Source organism: Protomyctophum bolini (assembly GCF_963924005.1).
Source record: "Protomyctophum bolini genome assembly, chromosome: 13".
NCBI lineage: Eukaryota > Metazoa > Chordata > Actinopteri > Myctophiformes > Myctophidae > Protomyctophum > Protomyctophum bolini.
In genome coordinates, this window is record NC_137874.1 from 12,046,085 (window position 1) to 12,072,562 (window position 26,478).

The window sequence follows — 26,478 nt, forward strand, 5'->3', positions numbered from 1 at the left end:
TGTGGCCATTCAACCAGTCATATTGCTCGTGCCTAACAACGCCATTTTCTGCAGGTGGTGTTGCAATTTGTGTCCTGAATTTGGCATTGTATGCCTACGGCCAGCACCATGGGGAATAGCATTGGAACGGTGAAACACAGATTTAGTTTGGGGACTGCCCATAAGTCTGACATCCTGTTAGTCCGACCTACATGGCCGGTTAAGACTGAGGTTAAGGTTAGTGACCTACGTGGCCGGTTAAGACTGAGGTTAAGTTTAGTGACCTATGTGGCCAGTTAAGACTGAGGTTAAGGTTAGTGACCTACGTGGCCGGTTAAAGCTAGCGACATACGTGTCCGGTTAAGACTGAGGTTAGGGTTAGCGACCTACATGGTCAGTTAAGACTGAGGTTAGGGTTAGCGACCTACGTGGCCGGTCAACACTGAGGTTAGGGTTAGCGACCTACGTGGTCAGTTAAGACTGAGGTTAGGGTTAGCGACCTACGTGGCCAGTTAAGACTGAGGCGTGGCCAACGTGGCCGGTTAAGACTGAGGTTAGGGTTTGGGATAGTGTTATTTAAAATAGGTCGGACTAATGGGAGGTCGGAATAATGACATGTTGTTCATTCAGATGGAAACTGTCATCAAATCAAGTTGACTTTTTTGTAATCATTTTGCAGGTGGAAAAACACCTTACCACTGCAGCTTAAATGTTTTCAAATATTCAAGACTACATTTGCATAATCGTAAACATTCAGATATTATCAGTCGTTCATGCTAACAGCAAACAACATGGACATGTTCTTCAATCTAATCTACGTAAACACACGTGCCTACGTAAATGTTTGTCTTTCCATCACACAGATAAACAAGATGCTTTCTTCAAAGGGAGAGAACACAATGTGGTGACTTGCTTTCAATTAAGTCAATTCCTAAATTTGAATCAAGACCTGACTTTGTAAATTCGACTTGAGCATATTACATTTTACACCTCTCTCAGGACTGAATTGACTGAATTGAAAGTATTTTGAACCCATTCCTGCATTCTTCAGTAGTGTTTATAAAATCACACAAATGCTCTCATGCGACAAAGGATGTCATGCAGAGAGTGTCACCTGTCAGAGAGGGGGGTGTCTGACGGCATAAGGGTTGGGGTCTCCTCTGAGCAAAGAAGGCAGGACAGAGGACATGGAAGCGGAGTTTGAGACCAAGAGGGTTAACAAATGGTGCAAATAAGGATTATGAGAGGGATATTACATTCGGAAGTTAAGCAGATTCATAGAGAGCTGTTGCAAGAAAGAAAGACTGAAATAGGGAAAAACATAGGGACAGTAATACAGACCGTGGTGCAGTTGCTGCTGGTTAGTGAGAATCTTGCGAATCTCGTTAAGCCAAGAGACTTTCACCTCCAGTGTAGGAGCCTATAAACACCCACACCAATAAGACCACAACAGAGCACAAAGCCAGTCAGAATAATACTGAGCAATGTCTGCACAATGTGCAATGTGTGTGTGTGTGTGTGTGTGTGTGTGTGTGTGTGTGTGTGTGTGTGTGTGTGTGTGTGTGTGTGTGTGTGTGTGTGTGTGTGTGTGTGTGTAAACAGAGAGAGAGAGAGAGAGCAGCCGTGTTCACCTGCACTATGTACACCTCCTCCCTGCCGCTGTACCAGATCTCAAACTTCTTCAGGTCTCCCTTAACGTTTTCCGTGATGCCCACTGCACTCATCTACAGTACAAACAAATATATATTATATATAAATATCCCGGTGAAAGTTGTGACCTTTCAGGCCGTCGTCACAGAAATAAGCGGAGGTCATTCATTTTCTGTTGACAGGGTTTGATCATAGGGGGCGCTGTGGGAAAAAGCATGTTAGGAATGGTTCCAGGAAGTGAGATACCAGGAACATCTATAAATGTACAGGAAGTGAGGATGTGAGTGTTTGGAGTGTCAAAGAGACTAATTACTAAACCAGCATCAGAAATTGACAAACCACAGGGTAGTTTGTCAAGATCTGAAGAAGAAAAGTTTGGTCAAGTAACATTTCTGTCTGAGTTTTAGCTTTTGGAGAAAGGGTTACCTGCTGTAGCATCCTGACTTGAAGGTTGGGTGAGGAATATACTTTTTCCCCTTTTTGAGCAATGCATTGCCTTTTTATTGGATGACTTTATGGATTACCTTTTTGATACTTTACTCATTTGAGTAAACACTGAAAGGAACTTTACATTGTGGGACTTAAGAAATCGGAGATTGAACATTTTGATTTGTAATTGATTGTTCAATTGAATTGAATTATTGCGACCGAAGGTTAAAGTTAACTATGGAATCGAGCATTTCCCTTCAGTTAAGTGTGTCAGGCACCATATGCCCAGGTCTCATGACATCATGTGACATCATCAGGGATGTGGAGACCCTGATGTCATAGTAAATGCGACCTGCTGTCGCAGTTAAGCCCATATGGAGATCCGTGATGTCATCACTATTGGCCAGCAACTCTACATCTGACCTCAAACCATTAGATCTCCATATATGGATATATTTCAGAACCTGTTCTGACATTCCATATGTTGAATTGAACCTTCCTTCCTCTTCGATGTCTCCCTTTTGACTTATACCTGTCCATTCAAACTCCAGATGGGCCTGCCCCAAAGTTATTAGTGCAGCTGCACCCGGCACACACACACACACACACACACACACACACGCACGCACGCGCCTGCTCTGAGACGTTAAGTTCTGACATAATACAGCCGAAGGCTGTAGCTGAAAGCCTAGATAACAAGTACTGATTGATCAGATAATAATATACGCATCGATCCGGCTGTGACATTGAGACTATTACAGTGGTTGTCAAAGTGTGGTGTGGGAACCTCCAGGGATATAGATAGTTTGGAACACGGATGTGCACATAGAAACAAATGCATTATTACAAATACGGGTCCATTTGGTTTCATTTGCACACTCATAGTTTTAGGCCATAGTTTGCGGTGCATTAAAATGCTCGGGTAAACAGACCCTGAGGCAGTGCTTGAAGCTGTAGAAGGGTAAAGTAAACCCTATATGGATCAGGTAAACAGACCCTGAGGCAGTGCTTGAAGCTGTAGAAGGGTAAAGTAAACCCTATATGGATCAGGTAAACAGACCCTGAGGCAGTGCTTGAAGCTGTAGAAGGGTAAAGTAAACCCTATATGGATCAGGTAAACAGACCCTGAGACAGTGCTTGAAGCTGTAGAATGGCGTCCTGTCGCGTGTGTCGTCGTCGCGCCGCTTGCAGAACAGCAGGGCGTGCTCGTACAGGAAGAGGTGCCTCTGCATGGGCTTGAACCGGGCCAGTTCCTTCATGCGCACCGCCGCTCGCTTGTGACTGATCCACACGCTGAAGCCGCCCTGCAGCACCACGCGACCCAACTGACTCAGGTCACCCTGGGATGGATGGATGGACGGACAGACAGACAGACAGACAGAGAGAGAGAGAGAGACAGACAGACAGACAGACAGACAGACAGACAGACAGACAGAGAGAGAGAGAGACAGACAGACAGACAGAAGTTTGGTAGGTAGGTAAAGGAGGGATGGATGGCGTGTTCAAGGTCTAGTGTCGTTCATTTAAAGCTACGTTGAGTATAAAGGGGTGATTGGCTACCTGGTATCCAGTGATGGCTATCTGATGAATGGCTTCCTGGTAGAGATGTGCGGATTGCCGTTATATCCGCGGATCGGGTAGCGGATGTGGGTCATACAAGTGAACATGTCAATTAATTAATTTGTGTGTTTCTTCTTCTGTCAATTTCAAGTTTGTTATGCTCATTCGCTGTCGTCGAACGTGTCATTATGCAGTGTGTAATGCATGTGAGGAACAACAGAGAACCTCCCTCCCCACAGAGTCGTCATACTGTGATAAACGAGTTGAACTCCATCAGCGCTTTTCCCGCATATTACAAATGCAATGTATGCATATATATATATATATACACATCTGCTTGCAATGTATGCATATATATATATATATACATCTGCTTTATCATAATGTCCCCCTCTTTCATCCCCAACCAAGCATAAAGACACGAAAGGTAATTTGTTCCTGTGAGATTTGCTTATGCCAGGTGGGCATACTTCCCCTTAAGGGTCCATTTGCTTCCATTTGCCTCTCAGAGTTGCGCTCGGGAAGGTAGCCTACACAGCAAAAACAGATGTTTTTGCTGTGGTTGGCGGCGAGCGGTGGCTCACTCAAGTACAGTAAGTACTGTAAGCCTTGTCGAGCCATGTGGCCTGTTTCTGTAGCATGAGGCGGCCTGATGTAGAGTACAAGATATGTGGGAGAAATCACTTATGCGTATTCGGGTGGCATGAGAACCCATCCACGCAGGGGCAGTCCGCCAGGGGGGAGCTGGGTGTACGGCCGTAACCCGGCCGGGGACTCCAGGGGCCCGGGCCTTCTATCTGTCAGATGATCACGATCACACATGTCAGACTAGAAAAAGTGCCCCTCAGGGCACAGGTATCCACCAGGCCAGGTCAGGTTGTGGCCTCCTGGTGGCGCTATAATAGGCCAAAGTGAAGGGTGCCATTTATTCTCACGCCTTTGATGGCAATTGGATGATTTGAGGCATTTTGTTCCAAAAATGCATTTTGCTAAACTCCACCTGTTGGTGGCGCTATAACAGGCCAATGTGAAAAGGGTAGGATATATACCTCAGCGTAGTAAGAAAGTGCATGAAATATTTCACGTAAATTGCACGCTGCGTTCATGATTTGAGGCTTTTTGTTCAAAACGGGCCAATCCTGCAAACTTTGAACTCCATTTTGGTTGTAGCAAAGCTGCCGTGACAGTTGTTGTATAGTAAACAAGAACCCACGTGGATTAAACACAAGCTTTTAGCCAATGTTCATATATTTACGATATGAAAACCATGAATCTGTAACTTAAACAATGTACTGTAGGCTACACACTTTGGAAGTATGTTAAACATGGAACCTCCGCGGCATTACAGTAGGTGAGTAGGGCATGATAAGGGCATGATATAAGCAGGCTAAGTGAACTTCAATTAATAACATCACATTATTGCAGGCAGTGACAGTAACAGTAGTCTACAGTACAGTAGACTGTCTACTGTACTGTTAATGCTATTTTGGGCAGCTGTTGTAATGATTTTTACCAGCGTGAGCCAGCATGAGGTACAATTAAATAGTGCTTGTACTTGAACTGTTTGGCCGCCGTGCCAATTCTTATAAATATTTTAGTTAATTAGTTGAAGTGGGTCTGCCGTGCACTGTGGTGCTGTACTCTGAACTCTCAAATGTTTTTGAATTTGTGTGAGAGAAAACGGCAGTAGCCGAGGCTTATAAGACCCGCAGGTGCGGCGGGGATGTGTTTGTTGTAAAGTGACATCAAACTTTGATGGGTTGTTATACCATAATGCATCGTATCATACAGGGGGGGGTGAGGGTCGGTTCGCGGTGCGTTCTGCCTCCCCTATTGACTTGTTATGCCAGTGCATCCGCGCATCTCTACTACCTGGTATCCAGTGATGGCTGTCTAATGAATGGCTTATGTGGTGATGGCTGTCTAATGAATGGCTACCTGGTACGTATGTGGTGATGGCTATCTGATGAATGGCTACCTGGTATGTGGTGATGGCTATCTAATGAATGGCTGTACCTGGTATGTGGTAATTGCTGTTTAATGAATGGCTACCTGGTATGTGGTGATGGCTATCTAATGAATGGCTACCTGGTATCCAGTGATGGCTATCTGATGCATGGAGTCATTAACAGACTTAAGCAGCTCCAGCATACAGTCCAGCGCCTCCTGGAGCTCGCAGTGGTACTGCTGCTCTGTACAGTGTTTCAACAGTTCCTGCACAGGGAAGAGTCTGTGTTTGTCAAATGTATATTTCTGCACAGAGAAGAGAGACAGACAGGAAGGAGAGCATAGGAAGCAGGGATGCCATTCGTATCGAAATCTACACTCTGTCTGTCTGTTCATCTAGCTAGCTGATACAGATTTTACAACCACTCACATTAAAATAACATAAATATCCGAATTTGCAATATCATCAAATTGGTCAAAATACAAACTGTGGGGTAGGAATTGCTTTTTCTTGCAATCACAAAACCCTTAGGGGCTCGGATGACTTTTGCATGTAGCACACACTCACCAGGGTTTATGCCACAGACAAAAAAAGGCCATCTTGCTGAGTGGGCGGCAGCGTTCTTTCCATTTAATGGATTGAAGTGGACATAATAATTAACGGACCAAAGCGTTATGCGGGCTGCATGCAAAAGTCACCGCCAGTCTCTGGGATAAATCAATGTGAGCAGTGAGCACCATGCATGTAGGGTTTCAGTCTGTGTTTTAATTAACCAAATTGGATTACCGGTATTATAGCTTATTCACAGTATGACGGTATGTTTCCGTATAGTCTCATGTAGCTAGACAATCGTCTGGCTATGCAAGACTAGTATAGTTAAGAAATCTGTATGAAGTTAAATGCGGAAGTCTACCAATGAAATAAGCAGTCCTCTCTGTATTATCCTTTGGGGATTGGCAATGAAAGGAATGGTGCATCACTGCCACCAACTGATCTCTTGTAGTAATGACTACTACTAGTTCCCATCCCTCTCTATGATGGCCAGCTTTTACCTCCACCTACATGTTTAGCAAGTATGCATGCATGGTTTGGCGTTTGCCTTGACCTCAAGCATGCATATTGCTGTTCCCGTCTGTCTGTCCTATGTACCGGGCTACCAGCTACAAAGCACGAGGTTCTTGAGTTGAAGTGAGTGTACGGAACCTTGAGGAGCAGCTGGTACTTAGTGAGGCGTTGGACTGGTTTCAGGAGATAGGAGTCCAGGCCCAGCTTGTGCTCCAGCCTTTTCTGGCACTCCTAGAATGAGAAGAGATGAGAAGACAAGTTCCAATAAACAGTTTCTCCCCTTGGTAGGGCTTTAAGCAACTAGTCGACTATTCAACTAGTCGACTAGTACATCCACTAGTTGACCTTGTTGGTACTAGTCGACTAGTTGCCTAGGGGGGGCAACTAGTCAACTAGTAAACTCACTAGAAGTGAAAGCCCTGCCCCATGGCAGTGAGGCTCACTAACACCCCACTGACCCTCTGACACTATGAACTATTAACTTAAAGTAGTACTTGCTGTAGGAGTAACATTGTGAGTAACATTTTGTCTTTCCGACACACTACCTGAAAAAACGACGAATCAGAGCACTGTCTCCATAGCAACTCGGAGCGAGGCTTGTTCTGGCAGTAGCGCTCATACACCTGGAATTTCTCCTTCTGCTCGTGCACGAACACACACACACACACACACACACGCACACACACACACACACACACACACACACACACACACACGTGCAGTGGTTTTCAACCAGTGGTCCTTGAGGGGGTTCCAGGTGGTCCCCAGCTAAATGGATTGGTAATTAACCAAATGGACCCGTATAGATCTTTAACTATTGAGAGTGTAAAACATTTTACGCTCTTAGTTAGTTTTACATTATTGTTAAACATCTGCAATACTTAATTTATAAGAAGTCTACACGAATGTAGAAGAATTGTTATTTTGATCAACGTTTGCCAAAAGCATTGAATTGTGGACAATTGTGCCAATAACAACACAATATTCTTCAGTTTGGTGTCTGCGAGGCTAAATCCCATCAAATGGTGGGCCGTGGCTCAAATGCCCAATAGATAATGGGCCTTGACATGAAAAAGGTTGAAAACCACTGTACTAGTGCACCTGCACAACTACTGTAAGTATAGTAGTGCAAGTTCAATTATGGGTTCCACATATCCCTTACCCGCCGCAGGAAGCATGCCCCCACCGCCTCGGGGGTCTCCAGGCAACCCTGCAGATCTTGGAGGAAGATCCTGGAGGAAGAACCCAGATTGCGGGGGAGGAGAGAAACGAGTTCTGTGTGAGCTCATGTATTGTGTGTGTGTGTGTGTGTGTGTGTGTGTGTGTGTGTGTGTGTGTGTGTGTGTGTGTGTGTGTGTGTGTGTGTGTGTGTGTGTGTGTGTGTGTGTGTGTGTGTGTGTGTGTGTGCGTGCGCCATGCATCCTGTGATGTACCTGCAAGAGTATGTACAGTATGCATCATTGTATGCATTGAAAAAGTCTTATTAAGTGACAGCGATAAATGGAGAAGAGGGATGTGTGTGTGTGTGTGTGTGTGTCCTGCCTGCTGTGGAATTGGTAAATTTCAGGCATGTTGCCAAATAGAACGTCTTTCTGGCTGCGGAGAGCTGAGGGCAGCAGACTGAACATGGATGGATCCTCCATTTCTGCTCTGTATCCCTGATACAAGAGGGGAGAGGTGGAGAGGAGTAAATGAGAGATTTAACAGGAATGGGGGCAGGAGATAATGAATTGCATTTTTCATAGCTTTTCCAAATGCTCAAAGCGCTTTACAATGGTTCATTCATTCATACATTGGGAGGTGAAGCGGCGAACAGTCGACGCCAGCATCCTCCTCACTTCCCACATTCACATACCAATGGTGGCAAGCTCACACCGACCAACTCATTGGAGTCAATGTAGGGTTCAGTGTCTTGCCCAAGGACACTTCGACAGGAGGAGCCGGGATTCGAACCGCCGTCCCAGGGATCATTGGACGACCTGCTCTAACTCCTGAGCCACAAAGTAGCCTTGCCGAGCCATGAGGCCCATAGGGCAGGAGCCTATCTCCTGTTTCTGTAGCGTGAAGCAGCTTGATGTACAAGTACACCCCCTGGACATGGCGCTAGTATGTCGCAGCCACAGCCGCCCCGTTAATGCAGTGTTTGTATCTATAAGGGCCTACAGCGTGGCGAACATGATGCGGTGTTTGTATCTATAAGGGCCTACAGCGTGGCGAACATGATGCAGTGTTTGTATCTAAGGGCCTACAGCGTGGCGAACATGATGCAGTGTTTGTATCTAAGGGCCTGCAGTGTGGCGAACATGATGCAGTGTTTGTATCTATGACTATAAGGGCCTACAGTGTGGCGAACGTGAGCCACCACACTCTAAAATCCTCAGTGTTCATGTACTGTACACAGAGTTAATCACTTAATTCTGAGAATTAAATTCTGAGATTCTGAACACCATTAACCATTTCAACAAAGAATACAGTCAGCAACATTAGCAGTACTCTGATACTGCCACGCAGTGCCACGGACTCACCAGCAGAACAGAGAGTAGCTCATCTACGTAGATCCTCTCTGACGCTATCAACTCTTTCATGATGTGGCTGGAGAGACAGAATGAACAAACACATTCAAATCTACTCTAAACTGACACCTAGTGGACAGTGTGAGCATTGTGGCGTACAGGCCCTCCTCCCAAACTTTTGGCCCGTATTTACTCAAGATGACACAGAATCCTGTGGTGAGACCTGTATGGATGCAATATATTTAGCCATTTTCACCCTGGAGTCCTTATTTTTGGGATGTTATTAGAGGCACAAATGTTCAAAAATATGTTCCACTAGTACACTCTCAGAGTTGCAGTAGCTTTTATTTTGGACCATTGGTGTTCCAACTCGAGGGCCCACGTTGAGAACCAGTGCATTAGCATGTTCTTAAAGTAGTAGTAATAGTAGTAGTAGTTCCATTTGTACATTTCTCTTGCGAGGCCCCTTTTCCACCAGGGTTGAACCGGTTCAGTTATTTTTGCCCACCTAATATTGAACCAGTTCAGAGTGTTTACTTTCCACTGAAAATTAATTGCTTCAGAACCCTAAAAGTTGGTTCAGAACTGGAACCAAAGAATGGCCGCCGGTTCCGTGAAAGCTCCAAGAAGGTTGGAGGTTCCAAGAATCTAGAACGGAACCAGTTCTAGAACCAACGTTCTTTTGGTGGAAAAGGGGCCTCACAGTTATGGGGGTTCTTGAAACTCAAAAGTTTGAGAACCGCCACGCTACTAAGAGAGAACCAGATGAAGAGTGCAGTCAGAGCTCTGATTCAAAGTTTACTTCAAAGGCAGAATTTGATCAGGCTCAATCTGTAACACCTATCACCAGTGAGTGCACCAAAATGAGCAGGCCGGCAACTTTGATGCATTGTCAACAGTTCTGATTTATTTTTTATATCCTGAAAAAAGTATTGCATTCATGGATGAGGGGATAAAGGTGAAAGGTCGCATACCGTGTGAGCTGCTCAGGGTTCTCCTCTGCCTCGGAGTCCGTGTCGGGGGCGGGGCCATACAGACAGCTGCGGTTGCCTTGGTAATCGTGCATCACTTCAATCTGACGGCAGACACAAATGATAGAACACAACAATTAAGTGTGTGTGTGTGTGTGTGTGCGTGTGTGTGCGCGTGTGTGTGTGTGTGTGTTCACTATATAAATGTTTCATCATAGGATAAGAAAGTGAAAAATGTTTTATTGATTTGAAATGATCCTTCCCTCTAAGGGGCCAAGTAGCCCTAAACCATGGCAAGGTCAAGAGTTCAGGTCTGTACTGTTGTCTTGGTATCTTGCTTTGCTCTCTTGGGTAATCTATCCTTGCTGGTTATAGCCACATATACTGTAGCATGTATGGCCTGTCACAGGGGTGCTGAAACATTTATGAATCGATGCGGTGTGTTGTCCTTGATTTGGCCAATATATCACGACCTGTTTTCTTTTCACAAGCCTTCAGAACAAGCTTGTGTTGCGGTTTGCTTGGTTCAGTAAGTGGCAATTTGTAGTCATGATAGGATAGCACGATAGAAATTTACAGTCATGAATTTTAAAATGTTTTTTTATCAAAAGAGCTTCTGGAGAATGCTCTGCCCCCTCCGTGCTGAGAGTCTAGCGCAACCTGGAAGCGAGGCTGAATGATTGGATCATTCCCGGGCAACAACGAAAGTGAGTAATTTGTGCGTCACGTACCCCTAACCTTGTTTACTCACTAATACCGGTAAACACAGTTGTAGGCGGATAGACTACTGTCAACGAGATACTCTTTCCCGGTGAACAAAATTGTACAGTCCCACTGGAATTCCCCGACCGTCTGCCTGTCGGCTCACCATTCTGTAAAACGTCTAAGGCAGATGTTTTCCGCTGCATTTAGATGATCTCCAATATCCACCTCAACTGCAAATTCTACAAAACCATCCACTGTAACAATGTGGGGCGGCTATACCTGTAGATACCACACTAGTCTCTGCTGTTCATTGGAGTAATGTGTCAACACAGTTGCCATATGGGCAGAGGCATGTGCATGACGCATGTTTCCCATGTACTGTATGTCTGCTGACGCAAGAATTCGCCGAATTTTCAACCAGTTTGATTTGTTACAAATGCCAGACATGTGTGACGTATGTTAAATAAAATAATATAGGATTTCATACTAAAACACCTTAACTTGCATTGATAGTAACAGTAATTGTTGTAAAAATGTATGTACTGTATATGCTACAATATACAACATATCTTGCAGTGGAGTTATGGCAAGTGTCCCCCTACCAATATGGTGGTGACATTGACGTACGACCACTGTGGCCAATGTGGCATCTACGTATTTCATTGTCTATGGTACCGTTTTGCCCATGTTTGACATTCTTCGTTCCTTAATCTAATCTTGCTGATATATGCAGCTGAAGCTCTAGGTTGAGCTTGCATTGTCAATTCTGCCGTGACATTTTAGCAGCACTGATTGGTTATTCTGCCGTGTCCGCGGGAAGATGTAGCTGTAGCTTGCGTTGATTGGTCAGCGGCCATGTAATCCTGAGGGATGAGTAGCTATCAATCAGCACAAACTTATTACCATCTCTAGGTCCTTGCCATGAACTTGTATATCATCACTGTCGGGAAGAAACCCTGATCTCCATATTTCATCTGATATTTCATCAAATGTTTATGTATTTTTTTATTATCATTTATTTTTTCATAAATGAATTCCTAACATTATACTTCGTTGTATGACAGTTACACGCACATGTAGTGAATACAGCTGTTCTACAATCTCACAACGCACCACGATGCGACACACAGAGCGCTTGTCAATTTGAGCTATTTCTTTTTTTTTGTACAATTCGTGAAACGTTTCGCCAATGACATGCCCAAAATAGGGAAAGTGGTTACGTCTGTCTGTGGGTTAAATGCAAATATTATAACAGCTAAAAAGTATTAGCAAGAGACGAAATAATGACTACAATGGCACCCAGTTTCTTTTCCCCGTTTCCAGACAAGTAACGGTTTAGCTTTCATTCAACCCTACAGCGACGATATGCACACCTTGGGCTGGCTATTGATCCTCCTGGCGGCCCTTTTACCAGGCAGCAGGTCAAAGGAGAACTTGGAGTTCAGCACATTGAAGTCCACACCTATCGAGAGGGAGTACACAGACAGACACATCACATCACAAGTACTGTAGTAATAGTAGTGTCTTCCTTTCGGTGTTGCTGCATATGCATAGATGCCTGTTTTTGGTGGATTCATGAAGTAGTGGCTTCGTCGTGATGGTGAAGTGGGGTGTCTGGTGAAGTATACCGATACTTTTATTATTTTACTAACTTTAACAATTATTAATGGAATTTGTAGGTGTTACTAGATCTGTGGTTCTCAAACTATTCCATTACAAGGATCACCATAACTCTGAAATGGAACAAAATGGACCCGACCATTTGTACACTCTCAGAGTGACAGACCTGTAAAGGTCCATTTGGAACCCATTGTCCTACAGTAGATCAGGGGTGTCCAAAGTGCGGCCTGGGGACAGATATTATACGTCCCTCGGCTTCATGCCTGAATTGTATTACCACAACATTTTTACATTGAAGTCTTGTTATTAACCTGACCAGGTTTCCCAGAGTATAATTTGTCAGGATTCCTTGTTCCTTGTTGTCTCATTCTGAAGGGGTATTAAAAAGGCTTTTTTTCTTGCACATCTGGCTACATTTGGTAGCGGGAAATAAGGCTGAAAAAAGGCTGCGTTTTGTTCACAGCACACCTAACAAACAAAAGAACATTGATATTAAATATTGATGATGATAGTTACATAAAATTGTTTAAATGAGATGCATGTATGTATGTGACTTTGCTATAGTCCGGAGGCACATTATGTCAGTCGAGGAGATGTAGTTGGCCCTTGGGTGTTTTGATATTTTCTAATATGGCCCCCTTTGAAAAAGGTTTGGACACACCTATCCGAGATCATTTTTGTTTAATTACACACTGGAGGTATTGGTATCGGGAAGGATGAACTAGCATCATAGTACATCTCTAGTGTCTGGGTGGAGATTGAATACCATGTCTAGGGGAGAAGAGGGGTGACTTGCATCGCTGTGAGGTCAGGTCAGGCTCTGGACGCGGGGCCACCGGCTGGATGGGTCTGACCTGGACGTCAGCTAGCTTCCTCAGGCACTGCTCTCTGTTCCTCATCATGGACTGCACCGACCCTAGCTTCTCAGACACCATGGTGATCTGGGACTGGTGGAGGACAGACGGAGGAGACGGATGCTAAGACGGTTTCCGACAGAAGTTCTGTTGTGGATTCAAACGCACAGCCTGTCTTTGACACACTGCCGCTTAAAAACACTGACCTTTCTAGCAAAATAGAACTTCTCATATTGTAGCAACTAGCAAGAGACAAACAACCTACAAGTTATGACATATTCCTTGTATCTTCCAATGGCTATAATGGGAGTGACATTTCAGATAAGGTTGTTTTGTAATTTGCAATGCATTCTCAAGCATTAGTTCACACACACATAACAGACACTTGTACGTATAGATAGAACTTGGTGAGACTCAGCTAAACAAGACGTGCTCATTAAACTAGGTCTGCAATTATTGATTATTCTCTCAGCAATTATTCTACAGATGACCTTTTTCGTGTTTTCTACGAATGGACAAACAAAATCAAATATAAAAGAAATTATACTTGACTTTCAGATATAAGCCTCGCGTTTTGTTATTGACATATGGTAATTATAGTCATGGCATTCGCCTGTTCATCAGGAATTTGGACAAGGAGGATGTGAGCGCAGGAGACGACAATTTCTGTTGACCGCAAATATGGCAACTTAACACCGTAACATCCACGTTAGTATAATAGTTAATGGCTGGGAACTGTTGTACTTTACGTGGTGAAGAATAGATGGTGTTATTACTCGGCTTGGTTGAATGCTTGATTCTGATTGGTCAATCGCTTTATTCAGCGCGGTGTTGTTTCTTGACAATGGCCGCTCCGCTCTATAACAGACCGATGGCTAATCAACGCCAGCTTTGATCAGATCACCTTCAGAGTGATTATGCCACATCCGCTCCGTGTCGGTGGCTAATCACCCTGTCTGTGATTTATTTAACAACAATAACCACCCAGCCATTCATTATTCCTTGCGTATTACCTGTAGCTGGGGAGTGAGTATGGCTTCAAACTCCAAGCTCAGAATGTCCTGGGTGTTTTTAAGTGCAGATGGCGCCCTCTCCTGGTGGCAAATGAGGTTCTGCAGGGCCTCCTGGGCTCCTTCTCTGGTCTGAAAGCGGTCCACCATCTGACTGGCCAACAGGTAGGCTGCCTCGTCACACCACCGCAGTGCCTACACACACACACACACACACACACACACACACACACAGAGGAGAACACACATCAACATCAAATAATATACACACATGCACACAGGTGAAACATAATGCATGTATCAACATACTCGCACACAAAGTAGGACATAGAAGAACTCACTCACTCACTCACTCACTCACTAACTATCACATATACAAATATGAGATTATAAACACAATGGTATAGAATCTATATAATGTCATAACCTGGTTTATGATGAGACATGACAAAAAGAGAGGGATACACGGATAACTTAAAAGCCAAACATGATTTATTATAAATAAATGCAGATAAATTAACAAAATCGTCATGGGGTGTGTTAGTCTGTCGAATCAGTGGTGTAGGTGAGTGGATATTGGTAAAGTATGGTGTGAGCCGGGTGCTGGGTGCGAAACCAAAGACAGACACCAAACCAAACGTGCAACTGAAGTATGAGACAGAGACAGGAATGGAGACTGCTCTTCAGGTCAGAGCTGATGGCCCTCCTGGCTACGCGTAAACCTGGCAGGCACCTGTAACAGAAACCAAGACAAAAAGACAAGCACTGGCAGACAGAGTGGGAGGCCTGTCACAATAATAATACATCTATTATTTATTTATCACAAACCCAGCTTTTGTTTACCCTAGGTGAGTGAGGTTAATATCAGCCCTGAGACTGATAGGATTGATAAGGCAGCTGACCAGTCAGTGCAAGCTACTATTTTCTCGTTGTCTTTGTGAATGAATAAGGCTGTATATGGTTATTGGTAACCTCAGGCAGTGAACAATTGATGAATGCCTGGCTGATGATATTAGCAATTCCGAGAGCTTTGATCAGTTGATGTGTGTGTGTGTGTGTGTGTGTGTGTGTGCGTGCGCGCGCATACCTCCTCCAGGCGTAGCAGCAGGTCTCGTGCACGTGTGAGTGAAGCACGCTTGGTGCGTATGGCGTTGGTGATGACATCACAGTGGTGACGCAGCTCGTTGCAGCGCTGGACGATGAGTGCCAGCGCATAGTGGTGGTTGGCCGCAAGCTGGTGACCATGCAGAATCACCACCTGGGCACGGCCCATCTCCTCCTACACAGCACGAGCGCACACACACACACACACACACACACACACGCACGCGCACGCGCACGCGCACGCGCGCGCGCGCACACACACACACGGAGAGCAATACAGTTTAAAATGAGCGATCAACATTATTTGCCATATGAGGATTTTCCTTCAACCTCACAGGAGGTGTTAGATTAACTAGAAATACCGCACTGCGGTTGTATGCCTCCGCCAACCGGTTGCCGGTTACGTCCATGTCTATCTAGACTCATACACAAAAGAACTTCAAAGGAATTTAATCATAGTGTTCTGTGGCTCTGTGCCAAATGTCATGAAATCCCCCCAAGGCCTTCCTGGGATATCGCGTTCTAATGGTTGGGAGGGACAGTACGGACGGACTGTGATTCCAGCCATCGTTGGTATCACAATTCAACACACCTGTGTCACCCGAGTCACCCCTGCCCTCAGAACTGACACACTGTATTTATTCTGTCTGTATTCCAGTTGGTTTGATCACATCATTACAAAGTGTAAACTATACATGTTTAAGAGTGATTGATTCGGGAATTGGGGTTAGTGTGTTTTCAGGGAAAACTGTATTACAACATATGCAAAACCTTCGTGTCTGGTAGTGTTACTCTGTGGGTTGCATGCTGTTCACAAGAGGTTATGTAATGTTCCAAACTCTTAGCTCCCACACTTGTCTATATGCTAATCATTACAACAGGGGAATACAGAATAGATTTACTGCAGTCTAAGGGCCGATTCATACTCCTATTTTAAAGGGCTAAGGGGAAGATATCACCAAATCCCACACCTGTTTCTCTGTGCATGCATGCAAGAGGGAACATGTACTGGGGGTGAAAGTCATGTGTTCAAGATTCAACGTGTTGAGTACATAAGGGGCATTGATGTGCTTTCTTTCCTGGGGGTACATGGGGGTGTATGTCCTCTGCCCACAATTCTTTGGTCTTGTCAATGTTGAGAGCCAGGTTGTGCTCCTTGCACCATTGTGTCAGGTTTTCAACCTCTCCCGTAGGTTAGTCAGTGATTATTAGGCCTCTCACATCGGCAAACTTGACCATTAAAGTTGGAGCTGTGCATGCCCCTACAGTCATTGTGTACAGGGAATAGAGGAGGCGACTCAGAACGCAGCCCTGGGGGGGCTCCTGTGTTGAGGGTCAAGGGGGCAGAGGTGTTGGAGCCGATCCTCATCACCTGGCAACGTCCAGACTAGTCCAGCCGAGCTGTCATCTAAATAATAAATGGCAAACTCAGTGTGTAGCTCAGTGTGTGTTGTGGCTATGCCATCCTCTGTGGATCTTTTTAGCTGATTATCAAATTGGTGGGGGCCTAGGGTGGGTGGCAGTCTCCTATTGATCAGCTCTTTGACATGCTTCTACAAGTCATTTAAACTGGACTGGAAATGATTGCAGCTGGTATGACACAGACGGGGACTGTGTTGTAAATGTCCCTGATGTGATAACTCCTGATAGCTGCTTATTACAGTAGGTATGGAAGAGATTAAAGGTCATGGTGTAAACACCTGCCCAGGGGTCCCGCCTAGCCCCGCTGCTTTGTGTGTTAACCGTTTGAAAGAGCTTGTGCACCTGTGATCCAATAATGACCGGTGTGGTGATGGATATGACACATATCCAGCTGTGGTTGGCTGTTTCTGCACTTGCTGACGCTTCAAGGGCTTGTTCTGATTAATGAATACTGTGTATGTGAGTTTAATGTAGATAAATATCCTGGAGTTGCAGATTCCGTCAAACAGTGGAATAACCATGGGAATACCTGAACAGAACATCATAGCAACGCTAGCTGATAGTCTTGCTAAGCAGTAAACCAGGCTGATTGGTGACATATTATTATTATTGATTAGCCACCGACGCGGAGCGGAAGTGGTATAATCACTCTGAAGGTGATTAGATCAAAGCTGGCGTTGATTAGCCGTCGGTTTGTTATAGAGCAAAGCGGTCATTATCAAGAAACAACACTGTGCTGTTTATATTTACTAAATATTTCATACTGTATCATCAAAACGGAACAACCCACCCCCCAACAGTGATGTTAAATCGCCAATAAAAATGACTGTCTATAACCGTCACACAGGCCTAATAGCAATATGGCCTAAAATGTTATTCCATCCGGCTCGAGTGTTTACAGTACACTACAGTAATGTGCTGGTTCATTTTCATCAGAGATGCTTGATTAAAATCCCCAAGCACAACAATAGCAGCCTCTGGTATTAATTTTCCGTTATGATGAAAGCCCCGTGTGGTGGGAGGGCAACGGTCACAATTTGATATAACCTATTACATATGTCGGCCTATTATCAACCCACAATGTAGATAGAATTTTACTCTCTTTATAATTATTATTATACTAATTGTAATGTACTGTATTTCCAAACATCGTATAAAAAATATCTCTGACATGCCTATTGAAAAGCACTTGGCTGTGCATGTTAATATTAACATTTAGCACAAGATGCTGCACAAACTGGAGGGCACAGTGGATTCCAATAGATTGTTAAGTAGCGTCTTTTGTTTTGTGAAGTACCCTACCCGACAGTAAGTTGTGAGATACAGTATAGTAGCCTGATAGAGGACATACACTTAATGTGCGCGAATATAAAGTCACATTTGTGTGCCGACTGGCATCGTGGACCACTGGGGAATGCGAGAAACATGCGAGAAGTGTGTGCGCACGTGCATTGCGTGTGTGAGACCTGAGCGTTCTTATCCAGTGCCTCTAGGTCCTTCAGCATTTGTTCTATTTGAACAACAGTGGTTCCTACTGACGGAACGGCTTTCTCCTGCGCAGAAACCTTCTCCAGCACCTCCTCCATCTACACACACACACACACATACACACACACACACACACACACACACACACACACACATGAACACAAAAATAAAGCTTATTTTTTAAGACGTGTGTGTTCATGCATGCGTGCGTGCGTGCGCACCTGTTGGAAGTTGATTTCATAGCACAGCAGTTGATGGTACTGCTGCATTTTCATATGGTGTTTCTCAAAGAAGCCATCAAATGCCTCCTCCATGTCTCTGAGCTGAGCCAGGAGCCTGCGCGCACACACACACGCACGCACGCACAGTCGCACACACACACACACACACACACACACACACACACACACACACACACACACACACACACACACACAATCAATCAATTAAACAGACTCACTAGTCACTACACACAAATCAATGAACATACATAATACATGATACATCATGACACACTGAAAATGCACACACTGAAAGCTTATATTCCCTGCCCTACTGTATAATGGTCTAATGGTGCCTATTGCCTATACATTTAAATGATTCATCATTTATGATTATTATATGATCCGCTCGGCTTGGCTCAATTTGGTGACCCCTTTGGAACGCTGTGCCACACAAGCACAGTGAAAGACATCATGTAATCATATCACTTACTATATATACTTACTGCAGTGAAACTTGAGCAGTGCGACTGTTTTCTTTTGCACGCTTGAATCTTATTGAATAGTCATTTTTTCACTTCATTATCTAGCTACCATTGTGTTGGTTGAACTGCTTGGTTTCAGTGCTTTGTCCTGCACTGTAACTGGACTAAACTGGATTAAAGTTAATTGGATTGAATTCAACTTTATTGAACCAAATACTACACCCTTTGTCCAGTGAATACTATTCACACAGCTTGGCATTGTGTCTGCCCTGAGACTGGGAGGTTGGTTCAATCACCGGTTGAGTCATACCAAAGACTATAAAAAAAGAACCCCAATGCCTCCCTGCACCAATGCCTCCCTGCATCACCTCCCTGCATCCTCTCAGCATCAAGGGTTGGATTGGGGGGGGGGGGGGGGTGCATGTGTTTGGCCTAACGTAACAGTCCAACAAGCATTAGTCCGACACCCTACCCAAAACCCAACCCTAAACGTAACCTCACAGGAAGCCACAGGTTCGTTTAACCTGCCACGCATGTCAGGAGCCACGGGTTAGTTTTAAACTGCCACAGGTTCGTTTTAACCTGCCATGGGTTCGTTGTAACCGGGCACGCATGTCGGGAGCGACGGTATTGTCGGACTAATGCCTGACGGACTTATGTAAGTAATACTTAAATAAGTCCGTGCATACTTACTAAGTATGCACCCCCGGATTGGGGGGGATTGTCACTGTGACATACTAGAGTCATGTCCAGGGAGTGATAAAGCGGGAAGAGGAGCACCTTTTTTTTATTTACAAGCCCCGGCCGTGCCGTGCTTCAGAGCACCACCCATGTAGAACAGCGAGTCCATCCCTTCTCTGCTGCGATGTTTTATATTATATATTTTATAATCTACTAAATCCATAGTCTGATTAGGCACTATTATAATACTTGGTTGACATACCGGTGTGAGAAAACAAAGAAAATAATTTACAAGCTGCATTTTAATTTGCCCCTGAAAGGTCGATCATTGGTTAAAAATGTATTATTTTATTTAAAAAAAAAGAATAATCAAGTAGATCCCCTTTCTCTCATGTGGTCTCCATCCCTTGGTCCTTCCATACCTCTGAACAGTTCTCTCATGTGGTCTCCACTCTATACCTCTGAACAGTTCTCTCATGTGGTCTCCACTCCATACCTCTGAACAGTTCTCTCATGTGGTCTCCACTCTATACCTCTGAACAGTTCTCTCATGTGGTCTCCACTCCATACCTCTGAACAGTTCTCTCATGTGGTCTCCACTCTATACCTCTGAACAGTTCTCTCATGTGGTCTCCACTCTATGCCTCTGAACAGTTCTCTCATGTGGTCTCCACTCTATACCTCTGTACAGTTCTCTCATGTGGTCTCCACTCTATACCTCTGAACAGTTCTCTCATGTGGTCTCCACTCCATACCTCTGAACAGTTCTCTCATGTGGTCTCCACTCTATACCTCTGAACAGTTCTCTCATGTGGTCTCCACTCTATGCCTCTGAACAGTTCTCTCATGTGGTCTCCACTCCATACCTCTGAACAGTTCTCTCATGTGGTCTCCACTCCATACCTCTGAACAGTTCTCTCATGTGGTCTCCACTCCATACCTCTGAACAGTTCTCTCATGTGGTCTCCACTCCATACCTCTGAACAGTTCTCTCATGTGGTCTCCACTCCATACCTCTGAACAGTTCTCTCATGTGGTCTCCACTCCATACCTCTGAACAGTTCGTGTGTCTGCCTGGATGTCTCTCTCCTCCACTCCTTCTCTCTTGGAAGCCTTTGCAGTCTCCAGGTTGGCCTGCAGGAGGCGTCCTTCCTTCAGCACACCCCTGATGTCATCCTGAAATGACATGAAAGCACAATATTTGGTAGAGGTTTTGGTCATGTACCTTTCCATGATTATCATGTAAATCCAAACATTGGCTTGATATCTTCAATAGTTGCTCAATAGATTACCATTGATAATCCAATAGTCACCCCATTGACTTACAACAAGGTCAACTGAAACAGGTCTCAAAGTCACACTTTTAGCATACAAACTAATGCAAACAAAGCTGATTCTGCCATTGTATAAAATAAAAAACTCTGCATTTGTTAAATTTTGACTACCAACTCTCCTTAAAAAAGGTTTATTAAACGTTTTGATCCTATCAAAGCGCTGTTTAATAAATGTTTTAAAACAAGAGTTACCTTCCTTTTTAAACTCAATTACTACACCTCAGCACCAGGATATAGGGGGTCATGCGTAAAATTGATCACAAATGTTATACACCTTTACCAACAACTTTCTTTTACCCCCCCAAATAATAATAATAATAATACACATAATTGTATATTTTGTCAGAATAAATTTTGTTCATTTTAGAGCGAGAGAGAACCTTCATCTGCCTGTAACGATGAGTGTGTGAGTGTAACAGGAACTCAATGGCGTTGGCATCATCTGGGAGTTCGGTGTCAGTCAACTCTGAACCAAAGCCCTGCAGAAGCTGAGCAATCTCCTTCACTGTCACTGCAAAGGTCTCTATGGCCTGTAGAGACAACACCCCCCCCCACACACACACACACACACACACAACAGAATCAGAAAACAACGTCCTGATGTTACGCATTCTTCCCCCTCCAAAATAGAGTCCCCACAAACAACAAGCACAACAACAACAACAAAAGGTTAGCACGATGACATATCAGGAAGCAGATTATCCATATCCAAAGGCATGAGCACTCCTGAGCGGTTGTGATTCTGACTTGATAGAGCGTGCACTAAAGAGCAGCCTCTACCAACCCAGCTAAAACAGCATGCAATGTTTCATTATGTACATGCATACCCTACCACAGATCTGTATCTTATACTTCTTTGTATTTGTAAGATTCTCAACTGTAGTGGTGGAAAACGTACTCACATTTTGTACTTAGAGTTACAAGTAAAAGTCAAGAATTAAAAATGTACTTGAGTAAAAGTACAACAATGTACTTGAAGTACCCAAAAGTTTTCACGCATTGTGACTCGAGCCGAGCTTATAGATAGGCTCTTTTCAAATAGTTTGTTTTGTATTAATGATAAAAACATACCTTAACATGTACATGTACTTAGTTACTTTACACCGGTCAATTGTATGAATCACACCATAGTTGTGTACCGTGCGGAGGACAATCCAGTCACTCTGGCAGTACTCCACCGTCCCCGTGAATTCTGCCGCCAGGTGGTTCTCGTCGATGTAGCGGAGCAGGTCGCCCACCGATCGCAGCATCACCACCTGGTGCAGTACAACAACAGACACAAGGCAGCTAACTGTACACAACGTACTGTAGGTCCAAAGGAAAGCACCGGTTCCCAAACACTGGGTCGCCCATTTGTCATCGCCATTTGTGGGTCGCCGACACGTTTTGAATTAATATTATTTCAAGACATTTTCAAAATCAGCCGCGCCACGTTGAGCTTGTAGATCTGATATTTTCACTAGATCATGTCACAGGCGAAAACCACTGCGAAAACCACTGCTACACGCAAGCAGTCCAAACGATTGTCAGTCACGCTCAACTCACAATTTATTTTTTATTAATGCCAGGTGCAGATTCTTAAACAATAACACTCTTGAAAAAAGAAGTTCTAAAGCAATTCCCTCATTCAATCCATTTTGGTCTAGGGAGTGACTCCAAAATGTCTCCCCGTAACAGTAAATAACAGTACTGTCCCACTTTCCAAGGGATTCACAATGTCAGTGCCTTGCAATCTCAGCCTACAAACCTCATGTCCTGTCTCGCCGTCTGGGACTGGGATGGTTCTATAGGCAGCCCATTTTCATAAAACTACTCAAATGTATTTATGGGGATAGTTTTTTTTCTCCATATGTTGTTTTAGGTGCAGTATAGCTACATTGATGATATATTTTCTCTGGTACTTTTGACATGCTGAACTAGCAGTGTATAAACAGGGCTACCCATATTGTGTCAGAAATCTTTACCAATAAAGAGCAGCCTTGTGGTTGGAGACACTATCCCACAACGTAACAAGTTAGATTTCTGCAAAGAGTGATATCTTCCCCTGCAAGATACCGAACAGGAGGATACTGAACACAGGTACAGTGTCTGCTGGGGGGATTGTACCCAGAACCTTCCATTACATTATGGTCAGCTCACTGTGGACTTTATTCTCTATTTCCTCTTCCCCAGCTGCCCTTGTGGTCCCTTTCTCCTCTTTTGTGAGTGTCCCTCTCTCACTGGCATCTTTAACATGTGAGTGTCCCTCTCTCACTGGCATCTTTAACAGTGTGAGTGTCCCTCTCTCACTGGCATCTTTAACATGTGAGTGTCCCTCTCTCACTGGCATCTTTAACATGTGAGTGTCCCTCTCTCACCGGCATCTTTAACATGTGAGTGTCCCTCTCTCACCAGCATCTTTAACATGTGAGTGTCCCTCTCTCACCGGCATCTTTAACAGTGTGAGTGTCCCTCTCTCACCGGCATCTTTAACATGTGAGTGTCCCTCTCTCACCAGCATCTTTAACATGTGAGTGTCCCTCTCTCACCAGCATCTTTAACATGTGAGTGTCCCTCTCTCACCAGCATCTTTAACATGTGAGTGTCCCTCTCTCACCAGCATCTTTAACAGTGTGAGTGTCCCTCTCTCACCGGCATCTTTAACAGGAAATCATCCTGGCTGAAGCGGAAGCCCAGGTCAGTGCTGGAGGCGGGGCTAGGGGTGGAGCTCAGCAGACCTGTGGGGCGGAGCACCAGGACCAGGTGCAGGTTACCTGGAAAAGAGGTCTGGAAGAGACACAATAATAAGATGAGGAGGAGGTAAGGAAAGGAAAGGAAAGGGGTTCTGTGGTAAAACTCTATTATTCAAAACCTGTACAAACAAACATACTACAGTATAAACTTTGACTTTTTTTTAAATTACAATGGCAGGTCGACGCTGAGAAAAGCAGATGAGAAGGGTCAATCAGTTGATGGAATTCCAAAGTTTCCAGTATTCTTGCTATTTCTTTTTTAAGACAGTAGGAAGAGGGAGATACTGTAGTAATACCTTTACCATTACTACCACCCTCTTCATAGGAAGAAGGCAGGATTCAGTGTAAATTAACAGGTTAGCTATGATCACATTTCACTCTCACCACCAGACACAACTGGGAGTCCAATCTACCAAATCCCTGCATGCTGCAGAATTGGCAGCTTGCTGTCGTTATGTAGCAGGGATCCAGCGCGCTTTACGTAGAAGTCTGACAGTCAGCTTTCCTGACACTCTCTGCATCCTTTATCTCTCCCTATCTATCAATCTGCTGATCTATGCCTATTCTCTGTCTTCCCAGTTCCAACTCCCCCTAACCACATCACTTTTCTCTACAAATATTTCACAAATATATCATATTTTCAAGCTTGAAAATAGGTTATTTAGGAATGATTATTCAGTGATTAATATTCTGGCTTTTATGTTGGTGTTGAAAGTGGTGGACTTACTCATGTCACATAGGCCTACCAATCATTTTCTCGTCCATCAAAACTCCAGAGTCCACTCCCAGATCATCCCATTGCTCCATCCTTCCTTGCCTCCCCATCACTCACCCTGCCTCCCACCTTCAGTGTAAATCCACGTGTGAGTGAGTACAGAGCATAGTTAGAGGATTTTGCAATGATTTGCTATCAAGACAATCGACAACTTTTATACTGCAGTGTTTAGGCTACTGCTTAGAGTAGCACGAAGCCCATATATACTGCTGCAAGTGTGAAGTGAGCTTAGATTTTTTTGGATAGTTCCAAATGCCCCTCCATCCACCCCCAAACTTTGAGATGCTGCGTTCTTTCCAGAAACTGTAAAAACCACAACGAATTTGGCTATACTCTCAGTTTACCTGCAGGTGTCAATTATTTGAGATGTAGCCCCCTATATCCAAATGACACCAAAGGATACATTTAGCTTTAGACACACTTTATGCTGCAATGCTAAAGCTCCTATGCTAGTACTCTCATTGGTTGGTTGTGCACCTGCAGTTGCTGGCCAAATAAGTAACACACATTATCATACACACAAATACACGCGTTTGTCATTGGCCCAGTGGCCTGTCTGACTACCACTTTGGTGTGATTACAATCTTTGATCTACACCAAACCACATGTACAAAGGCTGAATAGTTGGTTAGTTTGCAATGCATGGCATGCATATCCCTATGCGGCAGTACAAGATAGTTTCTTTCCCCTAATCTCTGTGCCCTCTCTCTCGCTCTCTCTCTCTCTCTCTCGCTCTCTCTCTCTCTTTGCTGCAGTATCCTCTCGCCGCCCCGTTAGAAACCTCCCCACTTCCCACCTCGCCGACAGGAGCTTACCGCGGCCCGACGGAGACGGGGGAACCCCCGCAGCGGGTTCGACTCCGCCATGGCAAGGCTCTTCTCCCCGCAACTTCGTTCACCGGGGGGTCCGGTGTGGAGTGTTATAAGTCCGCGGTGGGACTATACCGGAGGAGCGAGCGGCCAAGCAGCAGCAGCGGCGGCGGCGGTGGCGGCAGCATTAGCAGCGCTAAATCTACTGCAGTGGCGGAGCGGTGCAGCGATACGCGCTCTACTGGATCTGGACTGGATCTGCTGTGCTGTGTGTGTAGTGTACAGTACCCCCTCTCTCCCCTCTCTCCTCTCCTCTTTACCGGAGGACGAGGAGGGTCACTGTCTACCTGACGTCAGCTACAAAATAAAGTTGAGCCACATGACACGATGCGTGGCATCCATCCATGCGCCCCCCCCCCCCCCCCCCTTGCAGGGCTGGCTGTTGCTATCTGACAAGTGACAACATTCATTTATTGATAATCGTTACATCTTATGGTTTCATTCTTAGCCTACAGTAGGCCTACCAGCACGTGGGTGGGACAGGCTGCAGAATTGAGTAATTCGTTGGATTTCGGTTCCACGACAAATTTGTAGCAAGCCAAGACATTTTGAAAAATGTAATTTTTTTAAGCAAAAGCTTTTCAAAACATCTTAGACTTCACTTGACCAAATACAATTAAATTAACATAATGGAACAAAGTAACCCGGGCCCAATAACATTGTGTAAAAACAACAATTTACAACTAGGACTGATTCTGAGGTCTTTCGTCATAAACTTGAATATTATGAACTGAAGGTCATGCAGTTAACCACAGTTAATCACAATTTTTATGATGTTTTTCAACAGAAATTTGTTTTATGTTTTTGTAGGCTACATCCTTCCATCTGTTGGCTCTGTGAGGAAGGTGAGTCTGTTCTGTGCTCTTGCTATAGATCATGTTTTAAAAGTTATTTAATAAGTGCAAAATGCACCATCAATTCATCTGTATAACTTGAAATGCTGTTGGATAATATTTGTTATGGAAAATGTAGTGTTTTGATGTTACTGTAGCTGCTACAGTGTAGCATCATGCACCTTTCAGTTAACAGCATTAATTGTTACTTATGTAGGTAGAGTGACAGC

At 44.4% G+C, this 26,478-nt stretch overlaps 1 protein-coding gene across 1 annotated transcript in view; it reads right to left on the minus strand.

Annotated features, from left to right (window-relative positions):
• The window catches only part of LOC308326893 (proto-oncogene DBL-like), a gene marked incomplete at both ends in the record, with an annotated part of 28,166 nt that extends 2,754 nt beyond the window's left edge, over window positions 1-25,412 (minus strand). The window contains 22 exons of the mRNA XM_080779952.1: window positions 1,094-1,139; window positions 1,321-1,399; window positions 1,611-1,703; window positions 3,183-3,398; window positions 5,707-5,832; window positions 6,770-6,862; window positions 7,177-7,269; window positions 7,794-7,863; window positions 8,174-8,289; window positions 9,157-9,223; window positions 10,119-10,219; window positions 12,194-12,282; window positions 13,207-13,387; window positions 14,308-14,499; window positions 15,392-15,583; window positions 18,297-18,416; window positions 18,540-18,654; window positions 20,757-20,881; window positions 21,420-21,569; window positions 22,179-22,295; window positions 23,671-23,805; window positions 25,362-25,412. Coding sequence (XP_080636078.1) covers window positions 1,094-1,139; window positions 1,321-1,399; window positions 1,611-1,703; window positions 3,183-3,398; window positions 5,707-5,832; window positions 6,770-6,862; window positions 7,177-7,269; window positions 7,794-7,863; window positions 8,174-8,289; window positions 9,157-9,223; window positions 10,119-10,219; window positions 12,194-12,282; window positions 13,207-13,387; window positions 14,308-14,499; window positions 15,392-15,583; window positions 18,297-18,416; window positions 18,540-18,654; window positions 20,757-20,881; window positions 21,420-21,569; window positions 22,179-22,295; window positions 23,671-23,805; window positions 25,362-25,412 — 2,567 coding nt within the window. The remainder of the gene's footprint in view (window positions 1-1,093; window positions 1,140-1,320; window positions 1,400-1,610; window positions 1,704-3,182; window positions 3,399-5,706; window positions 5,833-6,769; window positions 6,863-7,176; window positions 7,270-7,793; window positions 7,864-8,173; window positions 8,290-9,156; window positions 9,224-10,118; window positions 10,220-12,193; window positions 12,283-13,206; window positions 13,388-14,307; window positions 14,500-15,391; window positions 15,584-18,296; window positions 18,417-18,539; window positions 18,655-20,756; window positions 20,882-21,419; window positions 21,570-22,178; window positions 22,296-23,670; window positions 23,806-25,361) is intronic.
• Between the last annotated feature and the right edge of the window lie 1,066 nt (window positions 25,413-26,478).